This window comes from Blastomyces gilchristii (genome assembly GCF_000003855.2).
Source record: "Blastomyces gilchristii SLH14081 genomic scaffold supercont1.20, whole genome shotgun sequence".
NCBI classification, from domain to species: domain Eukaryota; kingdom Fungi; phylum Ascomycota; class Eurotiomycetes; order Onygenales; family Ajellomycetaceae; genus Blastomyces; species Blastomyces gilchristii.
The window spans coordinates 286,262-301,065 of NW_003101663.1; the positions used below are offsets into that span (position 1 = coordinate 286,262).

Sequence of the window (14,804 nt, forward strand, 5' to 3'; positions counted from 1 at the left end):
ACTAAAAATAGAAATTGCTAAGTAGAATTAAGTTTTCCGCTAGACCTAATTTGGTTTTGCCCTAATTCATTTCAAGGTGTTGATCGATCTATTGAAACAGAAGCGGAATCCCGCCTTACTATGTTGGGAGTTTGAAACTCAACACAGGTAATCTTACGTTTTAAATTGCGTACGCTGTATATTTACTTGGAAAAATCCGGATGGAGCGAAAACCCGCGATCATATTGACAACATGGACCGAGGGGTCGTGCCCTTGCAGTAACGTTAACGACATGACACCCTTAACTAGTCGACGAACTCGTTTAGCGAACTCGTTACACGATGCAGGCCGACCTGAATAAACGAGACCAGCTAAAACCTGACGCTTGACGAGACCGAATATTAAATTATGAGGAAATAAATGCCGAGCTGTAGCCCCCAGTTTAAGCAATCCAGAGTGCTAGTTAGAGAAAAAGGACCGCCTCTGACCAAGTCAGAGACCAGAACCTTCATGGGATACGACGTGGTCTAGGATATCGCAGGTGATTCACGATTCACGGGAATTTAAAAACTACCAATCAAACAAACGCGCGCGCAGAATGAAACTTGACGATTATTCTGCAAAAGAAGGGGAAAAAGAAAAAAGAAAAAGCTGCCTTGCCAAGAGCCTAACCTCGAACAGGCCACCGACCAGCCTCGAACAAGTGGAGGCAAGGCCCATCGGCCTGGATGCATGTCATGACACATCTTCGGACCAAGACACGAAGTGACGGGTGTCAAACTAAAAGGTTCTAGTCCGCTGCCAAACGGGAGCGCCTCCAATTGCGGCCAACTGATTGGTTTCCGATTTCACGGGCTGAAGACGAAATGGAGCCCTGGGTGTGGCTTGGTTCTTGCACCCTTTTTGTTTTGATCAATCCTTTGAGCAGATAGGATTAGTGGGGTTTGAAATTGGACGTCGTATCAATTGCTTTTAATTTAAGGCGATTATGGGGACGGAACGTTTGCTGTTTTACGCGCATACGGAGCCTGTCAAATTCGTTTGCACAATGAACAGGGCGAGGAGGGAGAAAGAAGAATTGGGAAATCAAATCTTTGGGTTTCCAGGATTAATGACTTTCTAATTGAAAACGCATTCTACAGAGTAGCAGGAAGGGAAATACATCCACGCCGCGTACGGTCCTGCTGGGGAGTTGCTGATTTACAACCGGGTAATAATACCATGGAACAAAGACCATCATATGAAAACGAAATGGACGTTGTAAAGCAGCCGATAATTTTCATTGGATTCTTATTCATTTATTTTTATTTCTGTTTCCGCTGGTAACAATGAACTACGCCCTATCACACCCTAAAGACCTGAAACCTCCCCACTCCGGCAACATGCCAAAACGGTCAATGACAACAATGAACAGTTCTTCTGATCAGGTTCAGTGCAGATGCGTTATTTCCCCTTCATCTGTAAAGGCATACTTTGAAACAGCACCGAGAAATTCGAACTGCTCAATAGCGAACAGCTATTGATATGCTGGTAGCAGTGACAGTGAAAGAGATGGAATCAGATCGATAGGTCTTGGGTTTATCCATCAAGTAGCTATCCGCGATGCGATTGATAGCACTACTGTGGATGAATGAATTTTCTAAGTACATGTACATTACCATGAAGAAAGATTAAATTGGGACGGGCACATGCCGATGAACCCTTCAGGCTCAGTTAGGTTCCAATTGACGAGTGTTCATGTGCTCTACGCCTTCAATGATTGTTTACCATGCATATTAATACACCAAATCAATAAAAATAAAATAAAGAATAGATTGTACATGTATATTACTATACCATGCAACCTTGCCATTAAAGCACTCGTTCTCCCGCATTTTGCATCCCTCCGAGCGGTTTCGTGCGACATTTCCCAATAAATGCAGAGTAGAAATCACCAAAGAATACGCCGTTGGATGGTACAAACGCCTGACACAGCATGTACGGCACGCTGCCGGGATCGATGCTGCCACGTGGAGCATGCGTATGGGCATTACCTAGATCTGGAGAGTTGTGTTGGAGATTTATGGCACATCTGTGTGAGACTCTGTTTCAGGCACCGTTAATAAACGCAGCTAGATTGGGCGAGGGTAAACTATTCCGAATGGCAGTGGATGAAAGTTGGCTGACCTCGCCTGCGCGAAGTCAATTGAACAGAAAATAATAAAATAAAAAATAAAAATAAATTGAATTGAATGGTTGCAGCACGGACACCCTTTACTGTAGATTTTTTGGGGGCCACAGACCTTGGTTCTCTGAATCTCCTCAGTCAGGATTGAAGACAATTGGCGAGCAAATTGTTACAGATTGTCTTCTGTGGAACTGATATTTGCACGGCCAGGCAAGCCTCTGCAAAACATGTCCTTGTGGAGTCATCATACAACTAACCATCGCGAGGTATCAGAGAAACTCATTGGGAAAAGGGAATGGAAGCGTTTCCATCGCACTGGTTCTGCGGCTGCCAGGGACTCGGCTGTTTATCAACCACGCGCGTGTCATCGTCGTTCGGTTGGACTACCGAATACGATTCTGGGGCCTGATCCTATGGATACGAAGATTTAAGTTCGCTGGCGGTGGCTGGAAAAAATGCCTGCCCTGTTGAATTTCGGCATATTCTTCAAGCGAATGGAAGAGATTGGAGCAATTGTCTGCGATGATTGAAAGCTGAGATCTAGATACCAGTTAATTCTTCAGCAGCATGGAGGCGCCGTTAGCTGCTCGCTGTTGTTTGCTAGCAGATGAGCCTGGGCAATCTAGCAACGATTCAGGCATCTGTTATTTAGTTACCTTGACAGTTTCCGCAGCAGCAAGCAAGTGTTTTCAGGCAGCGGTGTTGCGAAGGACTAGCTATGCAACACTGAGTCACTTTACGAGTTAGAGAGCGGGCCAGGCCGTCCCTGGTACATGTACATACATACAAATGGGGAACCAAGTCTTCTTCAAGACTCCCAAGTACCGAAAGTCAATTAGACTGTGGCGGTGGCAGTCTCGGTGCGTCTTGGTTCGCGAAAGCTCCACTGCAAAATAGGATATGCTGAGCTTTTTGCTCCCGAAAGGTTTTACCCTCCGTGCACCGTGTTATCGGCCACGGTAGCTAGCCACCTAGTTAGAGAAAAAGGGGCCCTGAGCTGGCTCAACAGTTGTACCGCCCAACAACCATGGGAAACATATAGAAATATTAAGTATTTTGCTGTGCTAGATGATGGCCTTCATACCCGCAGCCCGAACCGTAAGGCCGTTGACAGGAGCTTCGTAATCAAAGATCAGACGAACTGGGGAGTAGGTACGGTCACTGGGAGTCATATCTATCTCGGGCTGAAGAGTTCAGATGTACATGTACTCCCTATGACTGAAAAGTGTGGCTGATGCGGTTGTTTATTTTCTAGCGTCAGGAGTTCAGGGTTGGAGCAGGATGGATAAGTTAGTAGGTAGTAATGCATCACCCAGTCGCCCAGGTCCCGTATATGAGTCGCAATGACTTTTGGCTCTTGTTGGTTCTCTGGCCCTTGTAAAACGTAGTTTCATCGCTGGTAGGGTCGCATCAATTGACTCAGCTCAGGATATGTGGTTGGTCCATGAAAAAATGCACACAATTATTGCTCCTGTCATTCCAACTCATCATTGCACATGTATCACCATTTCTTCGTTCGCAGTTCCCATCTTTAGCACCGTCCCTGGCCCCCCCCCTTTTTTTTTTTTTTTTTTTTTTTTTTTTGGGATCACCGTGCGACAGGCAGGCAGATTGTAACACGATTCATCCATCCTATGCATTGTAAATCGTGGTCTTGCCGGGATAATCTCCCTTGGGGCCATAGGGCTGAGCAGCTCAAGGCACATCCGATCGGATACGGTAAATAATAACAATGGCTTTTTTTCCCGGCCCGCAGAATCAGCCACGTTGGCAATCCGAGCTAGGGAGTTTGTGAGTGACAGTGGTATACATGGTGCAAGTACCTCACAGGTTACATAACATACATACCAGTGGCCGCTGGGTGGTTGGACAGGTGAGGCTGGGGCCTGGCTTGACCATGACTGCCCGTCCGTCCGTTCTCTTTTCTTCTCCTTAGAACGGATTAGTTTTGTCCGGATATTGACTATTGACGAGTGAGATCTTTCCGGTGAGGTCATAGATGTTTGTCAGCTGATTCAGCCATTGGGCTAGCTACGTTGAACTGGCGGTCATGTTGAGAAAATAAATAAATGGGAGCCATTCTATCCGATCAATGCCGGCCTTTTTACACCTGGAAAATGAGTCAGAGTGTTTCATCTTTTGTTCTTTTCGTTCTACCCGGCGGAGTGTTGGAAGAGGGCATCAAGCCTGGGTGAACGACTCTGCGGCAGATTTCGGAAGCAATACTGAGAGTACTAGGAACCCCGGTGAGTTGCAGCAGGGAGATGCGAATAGAATGGCAGTTAACCGAAGATTAACCGGTTCTGATCTATCATATGATAATTTCTATAACCCCATTTACTACAAGTTCGCAACATTTGTGATTCGGGACTGACTGGGTTGAGAGTGAGCAAGCACAGCACGCTGTTGATATCCAGAGCAGAAACAGTGACGTCCAGGGGGAAGCTGGCTCTAGAAATGATATCAGAGAGTAATCCTCCGCATGAGTACAATACATGTAGAAGATAGACAACTATCAAATGAATCCGGGAAAATCACAAGAGTGAAGGAAGGAAAATGAAGCTGGAAGTGCGGGGAGAACTGGAAATGCCGTTGCATTAACCTAGTCGAATCGAATGTGCATTTCCACCTCATCTACATGCTTGATGCCAGCCAGAAAGCAGGATACAAGAGCAATCCCCTTGGTTAAGCCATACATGGGGGGAATAAAAATACAATTATGTATTGTAGGGGGAAAATTGCAACGAATGCCATGTGTGAATAAAGGGGAAAATAAGATAAATAAGGGGAAAGGAGGGCAGAAAATCGTCGAGAGAGTAGTACTCTACATAAAGTAATCATAACCAGTATACGCGAGGGATTCAAGAGAGACGCGGAGCAATAAACTATAGGAGAGATAAAGAGAAAGAGGCGACGTTGGGAATGAATATAAAAAGAATGGAGAACTGGACAAAAATAGAAGAAATTATAAATGAGAATAAAACCAGCGTAGTTAGAAAGATAAAAGCATCAGCCAAGCCAACCGACCTCTTGCAATAGTGTAGAAGTGTGCGGGTGTTATTAAGGAAGAGCATAGTTAGCAAAGGAAACAGCTCAATTCCCATCCTGGCAAGGGAATTCTTTATCATGCCAAGAAAGAAAAAAAAAAAAAAAAATCGCGGTGAAGGGAAATTGGAATTCATTCTCAAAAGGAAAAATATGAAACAATCACAAAACACAATCAAAAGGATATAAGGATATCTATGCAAAAACAAAAGGTAGGATGCCGCTATAAAATTGGACCAGGGGAGAGATAATCATAAAAAACAAAATTGAACAGGAAAAAAATACCATCAATCCAAACTCCGGAGAACGCAGCCAGCATGTTCAAGCCAAAGAGAATGGAGAGACGGTGTGTCGTGACCAGGGAAGTTGCGAATTTGAATTTCTTTTTCATTTTATCTTTTATCTTTTATCTTTTATCTTTTATTTTTTTTTTTCCCTCTCTTTAATTACTTCTTGTTCATGACGATGGTTCTGCTTCTGCATCTTTAATTCCAGAGACGACGATGGACGGCGTTTCCGACGACCGTGGCGAATCATCGGGCATGGTTGAGCTGACCGGAGACCCTCCTTCAGTTCCCGCGGAATCAGGTGCTTTCGCCGGTGATGGAGGCCCACCAGCGTTATCGCCATCCTTGCTTCCATTAGTCACTGGTGTCCTCCTCCGTAGTCTCCGGTTGCGTCTAGCTTCTTCGGCAGTCTCTCTACGGCGCGCGCGATCGGCGGCGCCATCTTTATCGTTTCTAAGCCCCTGAAGCATGCTTGCAGCCCTATCAGCGATGTCCTCACCCTCAGATACTTGTGTTTCTTTCGCAGGAGACGTTGGATCATCTGTCGGGCTGCGTGGACTCAAGAGATCGCCGTTGGGGGTACTGCTAGCGTCCTCGACATCGCCTTCGGTGGCTTTTTCACCGGCTCCGTCAGACAAGTCTGGCATTTTCTGGCCGGACGCAACCCTGACCTGGTGGCGTTCTTTCAGTCGTGCACGACGCCGGCGATCACGCTGGTCGCGCGCCTGCGGTGCAGCGGCTCGCAGCTTCTCTAGTAGGGTATCCATGGCTCCGCTGGACGTCGGTGATTGTGCATCGGCATTCTCCGTACGGCCGTTGATAGCGGCCGCATTGTTACGCTTCCGTGCCAACGATGCATCCATTCGCCGCCGCGATTCTTCCCAAGACATATTCTTCTCCTTCGAATTCTATAGAACGGCAGGATGTGAGCGTTAGATTTCATCGACACAGGAAACATCCAACCCAGGGCATGAAAAAAGACCGAATACCATGGACAACAGAAAAAAGAAAGAGGGTTAAAGCAATAATAATACTCGAATGAACGTACCTTCCACTCCGTGACAAACGCGGCGAGCTTGCTGAAGAAGTCCCTTCTCGCATTGTCATCCGAGCTATTTTCGCCGTAGAAGACCATGATATCATCATATGTCTTCGACATTTCATCAAGATACAGCTGCATCTGTTCACCTTTACGTCTGGCATCCTTCATTGACCTTTGGACTACCTGATTGACCCGATCTTGTGGGTGGAATTTCTTCGGGTCACTCAGATTGCCGGAATCCAAGCTGGCCTGAACATTCTTGATTGTGCTGATATATGTTTGCGCTTCGGTCCGGAGCTGGTCCACGTTCACCTTTTGAACAGCGACGACACCACCAATCTCCTCCACGAAGCCTTCCCACTCCGGGTATTGGTTTCGCACAATCCGTTCTACCAGGTCAGCAAATGTCGATTCGTTCTTATCATCCTTAACCATAGCCAGGCGAGAAAGGGAGCTGAGCTTGAATCCAACAGCTTGTTTGTTTGCCCCATTCATGAAATTCCCAATGTCCAAAATCAGACCAAGAACGTTCATTAATGACACCGAATCACGGAGAGATTCACAAACACGAACGATTTCCTGTAGCTTTGCGGATAAATCGTCATAATCCGACTCGAAGGTGCGAGTTAGCTGAAGAGCGCGCATCCGTCCTCTCCAATAATGATTAAGCTCGACGGCAGTCTGAAGATAAATTTGATCCTCACGCGTGAGTTCACTCGGGTCTTGATCTCGGGGCGAGTTTGCCGCGTCAGGGCCCGTCCAATCTTTGCAGTAGGGCGCCATTGCCTTGGCAATGTTTTCTGGAACGCTGCAGAGTTCGTCCTTCTGCAAGAATTCCATTACAACATTATTGTTTACAATATCGGGATCGCAGTGGATGATTTTCCGCACAACCTCATCAGGTGAGAGCTCCGAAAATTTGGCCATTGAGATCTGAAACTTATGCATGAGAGAACCTGGTATGATTTGCTTCTTGTCTTTCTTTTTACCCGTGCCAGTTCCCAGAACCTTTGTCTCCTTGGCTCTAAATAGTCTCTCAACTTCGTCCAGAACGCCCTTCTTGGCGAGCTCGGTATATTTCTCTTCTTTCGCTTCAGGCGTGGGAGCATGCGCTGCCCAGACAGTTACTTGAGGAGAATCGACTTTCTCCCAATGCAGAGCCTTTAACTTCTTTTTCGGTCGAATGAACGGCAACCCAATAGTGGCTGCAGGAGCATCCGCAGGCAGGTACGTCTTCTTCCAGCTGCCTATGCTTGCTCCAGGAGGCGGTGGTGGACCGCGCATGCCAGGGGGCGGTGGTGGAGGAGGCGGTCCACCCATGCCGGGAGGAGGGGGCGGGGGTAGTGGAGGACCACCCATACCTGGTGGAGGGGGTGGGGGCGGTGGAGGACCACCAACGCCTGGAGGAGGCGGCGGAGGAGGGGGAGGGCCACCCGCGCCGGGAGGAGGGGGCGGTGGTGGGGGAGGAGCACCAACACCTGGCGGAGGGGGTGGTGGCGGTGGAGGAGGGGGTGGGCCACCTATGCCGGGAGGAGGGGGCGGGGGTGGTGGAGGAGCGCCAACACCTGGCGGAGGGGGTGGAGGTGGGGGTGGTAGGCCAACACCTGGAGGAGGCGGTGGAGGAGGGGGTGGAGGAGGCAGCGGGCCACCAACTGCAGGAGGTGGCGGAGGTGGTGGAGGCGGTTTAGGAGTTGTAGTAGGCTCTGGCTTCGGCTTTTTACTTTCATCTTTCTCGTCATCACTTTCGTCAATCTTCTGTACCCTGGACGCAATTTCGCCCAACAATCCAGTCGCTTGCATAGGGTTCATGCGAGGCCGTTTGATCTCAACTAATCGCGGCCGTTCTACAACACCTTGCTCGTCACCATCCTCCTCACCAACGTCGGAAAGATGCTGCTCATCTTCAACGTCCTTCTTATTGGCGCCCTGACTTCGGTTCCGGGAAACAACGCCAAACGTGCTATTAGTGAAAGTTCGTTTCGTTTCCTCATCGAATCCACCAGCTGATCCGATGTCACCGCCATCCATTTGCTCGCGCAATTCGCGCAGCCTATCCGATTCTCCACCCTCCTCCCAAACTCTACCCTCAAGCTTGAATTGCGTCTTGGTTCGCTCCAGTTGTTTCTCGAGACGACTCATAAGTTTTTCACGATCGAGAATGCCATTCATCTGAGCCGGATCTGTGTCGCCAAGAATCTCTTGTCCCGCTTTCTGTGCTTTGGAGGCCGCAACTTCCTGTGCGTCACGAAGCATAAGATACAATTCGCGTGTCTCCAACTCATTCCGCTGCAATTCCTGACTCCGTAGTCGCTGAAGATCCTCCAGTTCTGCCTTCAAGGCATCCTTCTGTCGTGACTGGAGATTAATGATATCCGTTTGCTCTTCAATCTGCTTCTGGAGCTTTTTAACTAGCCCGTCAGCACCAAGCTCAAGCTGTGCCCTCACCTCGTCTCTCTCGGCAATGGCGGCGTCTGCAATCTGCCGCGCTTCAAGAGACTCATCGAATGCGCGCCTTGCCTCTGCGTCTGTATGTAGTTTATCAAGCAAGCTCTGGACCGTAAAATTTAAACTTTGCTTCAGATCTAAATCTGGAAGCCGACGATCCATGGCCACATAACTAAGCATGGCATCCACGAGTTGGAACATTCTCACTCCATCCTCCCCAGAGTTCTCTCGGATTAGCAGTAAGTGCTGCATTGCAGAAAGGAAGTAATCCTGTGAACGGCCATCCTTCATCTTAGCCGCTATCGCATTCGTAATCTGGACCGGGTCGTTCATATCAGTAACTTCCCCTTCGATGCTATCTTTCATACTACTATTCTCCCGCTGGAGAAGATCTTCATAATCAATGGCTTCATTTTCCCGGTACTTTTCAATTTGTTTGTCGATAGCGTCATACTGGAATTCTTCCATTTTCCCCAGCAGTCGCTTTATCCCGCAAGAGGTGAACTGTGCCCTGATATGGCAGCGAAGCTGCAGATCATGCTCTGCTGCGTCGACGATCATATTGATCAAGAACATGGTAAAGAGCGCATACTCCATCAACAAGTTCTCCATGCCTATGCCTCCACTTCGAAATTCTTCGCTGGCACCAACAAGGCTTCCCATTTTCCCTCGTCCGTCGATAGTAACCTCGACAATGCGCATCCAGGCATCGAAACGACCAGTCTCTCCTTGCATGTTTTTAACAGTGTCCATTGCTTGGAGAACCTTCTGATGGCCCTTGCCATCAGCCCAATGACAAAGGAACGTCAATATTTCGCTGACCATTTTGCGTGTGGTCAGACGTGGAGATATTAACGAACTGGCGAGTGCGATAATGACTTGTTGATGCTCCAGAGCATTGTCAGCGCCATATTTATTATTCATTAATGCCTTGAGGCATTTCGCGATATCATATTCGCGATCGAGGTCCCTGTCGCCGGATGCCGATGAAGCTGGAGCTGGTCCAGAGGCTTTCCGTCGATTAATTTTGATAAGGACGCTTGTTAGGGCAATAGGTCCTTGGGCTTCCACAAATGATTTTACCCAGCTGGAGCATGCCACAGTTAGTAAAAAACAACAAGTAGAAGGGAGGGGGTATATATCAAGTTTACATTATTGGTTGCGTCCGCAAACTAACACTGAGACTTTGTAACTGTTTTGTATTGATCGAATCATCCATTACCTTTTTCACATACCACTCCGGGCTCCCTTCTTCGTCTGCTCTTGAGAGCAGGCCTGCGGTGCCATCGGCAGAGCCATATGTGAGCCGAGCATTTTGCTTTCTCTTTTGCTCCCCCTGCCATTGCGTCAGACGGTCCTGGTGCACTAGAGTCCACTTCTTGGAGGCTGGGTATGCGAGCATCTGTCTCTTCGCTTGCTCCGGTAGGTTCTGCCACCCTCTCTTGATCATCAGTTCGTAGAACATTTGGTCAACGATTCTATCATCTTTCGGTCGATTCATGCTTCCGTCGGCAGAAACTGTTAACGAGGATGAGGGACTGGTAGAGGAGTATTGCGCTTGTGTTGTGGAGGAGTATCTGGGTGCTGATGACGCGGAGGGTAGCGCATATCGTTCATTAGACTGGGATGTGTACGGACGGGAGGAAGTGTCAATGGAGGTTTGAGTGGAGCCTCGCGTGGCGGATGACATAGATGAGTAAATGCTATTCTGGTCTAGGGATGTGCGGGAATTTGTCGACGAGTCGGGCGTCGAGTAGGAAGGGTAGCCGTTTCCTGGCCCACCCCATTGCTGGTATTTGGGTCCCTTGTCCCCCGTCTGGCCTGCAGCCATTGTTGTATTGGCACTCGGCGGAGGCCTTGGGCCGCCCGGGTGGGATGACCCAGTAGATGGCACTTGGCCATTCCACGACGGATACTGGTGGTGGTCAAATCCCGGCTTATTTAGGTGATGGGGAGACGGCTCCTTTCGTGGTTGCTGGTCTACTTTCGGGAGGTAATCAACGGGGATCGGTGATTTGGGGTCTGGCGCGACGCTATCGTAAGGGATAGCGGTGATAATACCAGACGACATTCCGAAGCCTTCTTGGTCAAAAGGTACGTCCACCGAGAGTACGGATTCGCGCTTGGAATGCCGGGAGGAGCGTGATCCCGACGCAGAGCCGCTAGCCCCAAACACCTCCAGACCACCGTTGCCTTCCAACCGGGTATCTGGGGGACGATCCTTATGTAATTTTCTTCCGAAAAACGATTTGCCCGCTGACGACTGTCATAGACTTATCGGAGGCAGTATGGGGAGGCGGCATTTCGACAAGTGGTGTAAGATGTGGTTAAGCAGGAGTAAATCTGCGACATTAAGCAGGACTTGGCAGCAAAGCTACTGCCAGTGAATATGCCCCCCCTGCAGTTTCAATAAGTAAAAAAAAGAAAGAAAAAGAAAAAGAAAAAGAAACAGAAAAAGGACGTTTAGTTCTAGAAGCGCATGCGTTTATATGTGCAGTCGTTGTGTTCTAACGGAGTTCGGTGTCATCTACAGCGCCCAGAACCCCCAGCTCTTTGCCGCTTTGCTGCGAACTTGTTCCGTTCTTCCTCCGGAGTAGTCAAGCACACACAAGTTATCGTCACGCTGGCGGGACATGAATGGCGGGGAGGACGATTTGGTAGACGCTAGTTCAGGCTCGGACACGGTGGTGGTGGTGGTATCTTCATTCGTATTTGATCTCGATGTCTTAAAAATGCCGCGATGTGTTTGATGCGTCTGCTGATCGCAACAAGTTGGTTGGGATGTTCGCACCTAAAACAGGGTGAGAGCTAGGGGCATCAGCAAGGCGGGATGAAGAAATCAGGAATCCACGCAGATGGTGGCTTGTTGTCCCCCAAAATGCGTCGGCAACGAACAAACAGGTTCAGTTATCAAGATATCAAAAGGGGGGGTCTGGCTTGTGTCCACGCCCAGGCCAGAGGAACCTTGGTTAAGGGGGAAGGCACGTGATGGGTTCGTCGGCCGATAAGATAATCCGGCTCCTGTCAGCTTCCATGACGAAGCCACTCAACAACGACATACGGGGCATTAAAACATACCTACTCTTGCATTCCTCAGTGCAGCATCGACCATCAGAACTCAAAGGGAGACCAGATAGAACCAGCGGCATGCGCTCATTACCGGTTTCGCATAATCGTCGCTATTCTTTGTTGTTGCCAGCCTGAGGATAAGTAAGGCTTGAAAGTTGAAACCTAGCCAAAACAACACCCCTGGAACCTTCCTCCGTATTTGCGCGCTGCGTTTGTACTCTATTCTCCACCATTGCGCTCTCTATTTTACAAATAACTGCCTAGCTTATTTATATATGGTCTCGCAATAATGGCGGGTTCGCTGGACATAGCGAAGGTTCGTCCCGATTACCACAAGAAAAGTAATGTGTACTGGTACAAAATAACATCACATCACTAATCCCATACCCATAATGAACCAATATGTATAGACCCTCCTATTCCCCGCCCTAATCTCTCTCGCCGTCTACCTCCTCCTCTCCTTCTTAATAATCCCCTTCATCCGCCGCTATCGACAAAGATACGCCCAGTACCTGCCCCTCCACACAGTCTCCGCGCACGCTTCCACGCTGCGCGAACGTGCCTCCGACGCACTAATGCACTTCCTGCTCCCATCCTCCTGGCGACAGCGGCATATATTTGGCGCACAGGATGGAGAGGGCAGCGTCTTTGATGACGAAGAGGGCGAGGATATGGTTGGGTTCGAGATGGATGCGTCGTCGAGGCGCGAGGCGCTGGAACAACAGCGGAGAATTGGTAATAACCATCATAGCGGCCGCGGCAGTGTGGAAACGGACCGGCGACTGAGTCGGGATATTGAGGAAGGGTTTATGGACGATAGTGATGAGGAGGAGGAGGAGGAGGAGGGAGGGGATGAAAGGCGGGCTTGAGTCGTTGGTGGTGGTAGCTGACATTGCGGTTTAGCGGTTTAGAGAAAAAAAAAACCCCCTTTGTTTATGTATTCATTTATTTTCTTTATCTATTGACAACCCTTTTTGGCGCCTACTTCTGGACGGAATAATATCTTCTTTTTCGCCATACTCGTGCTCATTTTTTAAAATAATGCTTTGACATATCACGAGCGGTTTACCTTTTTTTTTTTTTTGTGGGGGGGGGGGGTTTATGTCGCTTACCCGGTTTATTGGTGCTTGTTTTTTTATTTTTTATTATTAGGACAGGCGCAATTTAGGGCCTGTGCATGGATGAATGTTGGAATGTCCTACGAGCCCTGCTGAACGGATCAAAATACATGCCAATATCTCCCATGATGGAAACCGATGCCCGCTGCTTTAAAGAGCAGAGTCCGATTATTACCCGAGGAAGAATGTCATAATATCGTATGCGAAAGAAGACTCCTGCGAAGAACTCAAAGACCAAGTCAAAATCAAAAGAAAAAGACAAAGAAACAGAAAAAGAAAAGATCTATATCCCTGTCATGAATTCTCCCTAGCCCACAGCGTTCTCCCAAGGTCCCTCCCTCCCTTACAACCTATTCTATCCAGCCAACAATAGGTTATAGGTGGTATCCCTTCCTCAGAGCAACCAGGTCGAGTTGGAAATATAAATAATTCTTGATCCCTTCTTTATCAATTGATTATTCGAGAAGAGGGAGTGGATATGCAAATGGAAAAAGAACTTACTCCCGGCTGACACAATGTGGGGGACAGAGACAGATGTGGGCAAGATAAGTTACGGAGGGAGGTTTCGTAACAATTGCTTTCTATATATGTTTAGATATTGAAATATTCGCAGAATAGAGATGCAATATTAATATGGGGATATTCAAAGCTATGGATCCCTTCCTCGATATCTACACCTGACTTATCACCAGGAGAATTATCCAAGAGCAGCGACTTTTACCCAGAACGGGAAAGACTAGACTTTCCCCCGCACGAACCCCGCATTAACTTATGTCATCACCACTTCCCCTCACCTCACCTCCTCACCTCCTCACCTCCTCATACAAGATCTCAGACAATCAATCAATCAATCCATCCATCCATCCATCCTGGGACGGGGGGATTCCAGCCATCCGCTGCACTGAGTGTTCTCCTCTCCAGCAACGGAGGGGACCGAGGGATGAAAGCGGGGGGGCAAGGGGCCAGCCATACAGCGTAGTATTGCTGATACAGATAGTTTAGTCTATACAAGGGGGTGCACAAAAGGGGCCAAAAGGGGCCAAAAGGGAATGGATATGAATGATATCTCGAACTGATTTGATGCAATGTACTGCACGGGATCGGCATATATTTCCCAGTCATGGAATGGAATGAACAACCCTTCAGTTCTTCTCCCCCCCCTTAACCTATGTATATAATCAAATCAATCAATCAATCAATCAATCAATCTTCCCTGCGAATCTGTTCTATCCGCAACCAAACCTGGACAAATCACCGCTGGAGACCCTGTTTCGGAGGAATGGATCGAATAATCCAATCCACTCCAGGCCAGCAAATAACTAACGTCTTCGCTTCCCGTCCTGCTGGCGCGGTTTGCCCGGTCCAGAGCCAATCCTTGGAATTCTTGCTCGTTGAGTGAGTGGGGCAGTAGTCGGGGGGTGGGAGAGAGTTCTTTTTCTAGCATGGGATAATGAGTTGGATGCGGCGGATATCATAGGAGTCTGTCTGTGCAATAGTTACGAGAGGTGCTTCATGTGGGGTGGGCACTAGAATATATAGGTGTAACACTCCTCCTCCTACTGTTCTTCTTCTTCTTCTTCTTCTTCTTCTTCTTCTTCTTGCCTAGATGCTTGTCTAATATATAAACTGGGCAAACCTCCCAGTTTTCTTT

At 48.3% G+C, this 14,804-nt stretch overlaps 2 protein-coding genes across 4 annotated transcripts; one reads left to right on the forward strand and one right to left on the reverse strand.

Annotated features, from left to right (window-relative positions):
• Positions 1 to 1,257: 1,257 nt before the first annotated feature.
• BDBG_07690 (cytokinesis protein) lies at positions 1,258 to 11,968 on the reverse strand. 3 transcript variants are annotated; one of them, XM_031723201.1, is made up of 5 exons: positions 10,189 to 11,968; positions 6,528 to 10,053; positions 3,996 to 6,387; positions 2,263 to 3,927; positions 1,258 to 2,063 (listed from the first exon to the last, which is right to left on the reverse strand). In XM_031723201.1, exons 2-3 carry the CDS (start codon positions 9,888 to 9,890, stop codon positions 5,650 to 5,652), a joined length of 4,101 nt encoding a protein of 1,366 aa, XP_031580321.1. In that variant the 5' UTR covers positions 9,891 to 10,053; positions 10,189 to 11,968; the 3' UTR covers positions 1,258 to 2,063; positions 2,263 to 3,927; positions 3,996 to 5,649. The 3 variants fall into 3 exon arrangements, with proteins under 3 accessions (XP_031580321.1, XP_031580320.1, XP_031580319.1); XM_031723200.1 differs by having other exon boundaries at positions 1,270 to 2,063; positions 10,118 to 11,968; XM_031723199.1 differs by having other exon boundaries at positions 1,272 to 2,063; positions 3,992 to 6,387; positions 10,118 to 11,968.
• Positions 11,969 to 11,990: 22 nt separating this feature from the next.
• BDBG_07691 (uncharacterized protein) lies at positions 11,991 to 14,753 on the forward strand. Its single transcript, XM_002621806.2, has 2 exons — positions 11,991 to 12,351; positions 12,446 to 14,753. The coding sequence occupies exons 1-2, from the start codon at positions 12,325 to 12,327 to the stop codon at positions 12,902 to 12,904; spliced, it is 486 nt and encodes a 161-aa protein (XP_002621852.1). The 5' UTR covers positions 11,991 to 12,324; the 3' UTR covers positions 12,905 to 14,753.
• The last annotated feature ends 51 nt before the right edge of the window (positions 14,754 to 14,804 follow it).

What these genes read in the sequence shown, in the direction of transcription:
- BDBG_07690 (XM_031723200.1), bottom strand. Translation starts at nt 11,037, where the DNA reads ATGTCGTCTGGTATTATCACCGCTATCCCTTACGATAGCGTCGCGCCA. An exon ending in TTGCGGACGCAACCAATAAT is followed by an intron (nt 10,054 to 10,117) that starts GTAAACTTGATA and finishes GGCATGCTCCAG; the next exon opens with CTGGGTAAAATCATTTGTGG. An exon ending in CGTTTGTCACGGAGTGGAAG is followed by an intron (nt 6,388 to 6,527) that starts GTACGTTCATTC and finishes GCCGTTCTATAG; the next exon opens with AATTCGAAGGAGAAGAATAT.
- BDBG_07691 (XM_002621806.2), top strand. Translation starts at nt 12,325, where the DNA reads ATGGCGGGTTCGCTGGACATAGCGAAG. An exon ending in GTTCGCTGGACATAGCGAAG is followed by an intron (nt 12,352 to 12,445) that starts GTTCGTCCCGAT and finishes CAATATGTATAG; the next exon opens with ACCCTCCTATTCCCCGCCCT.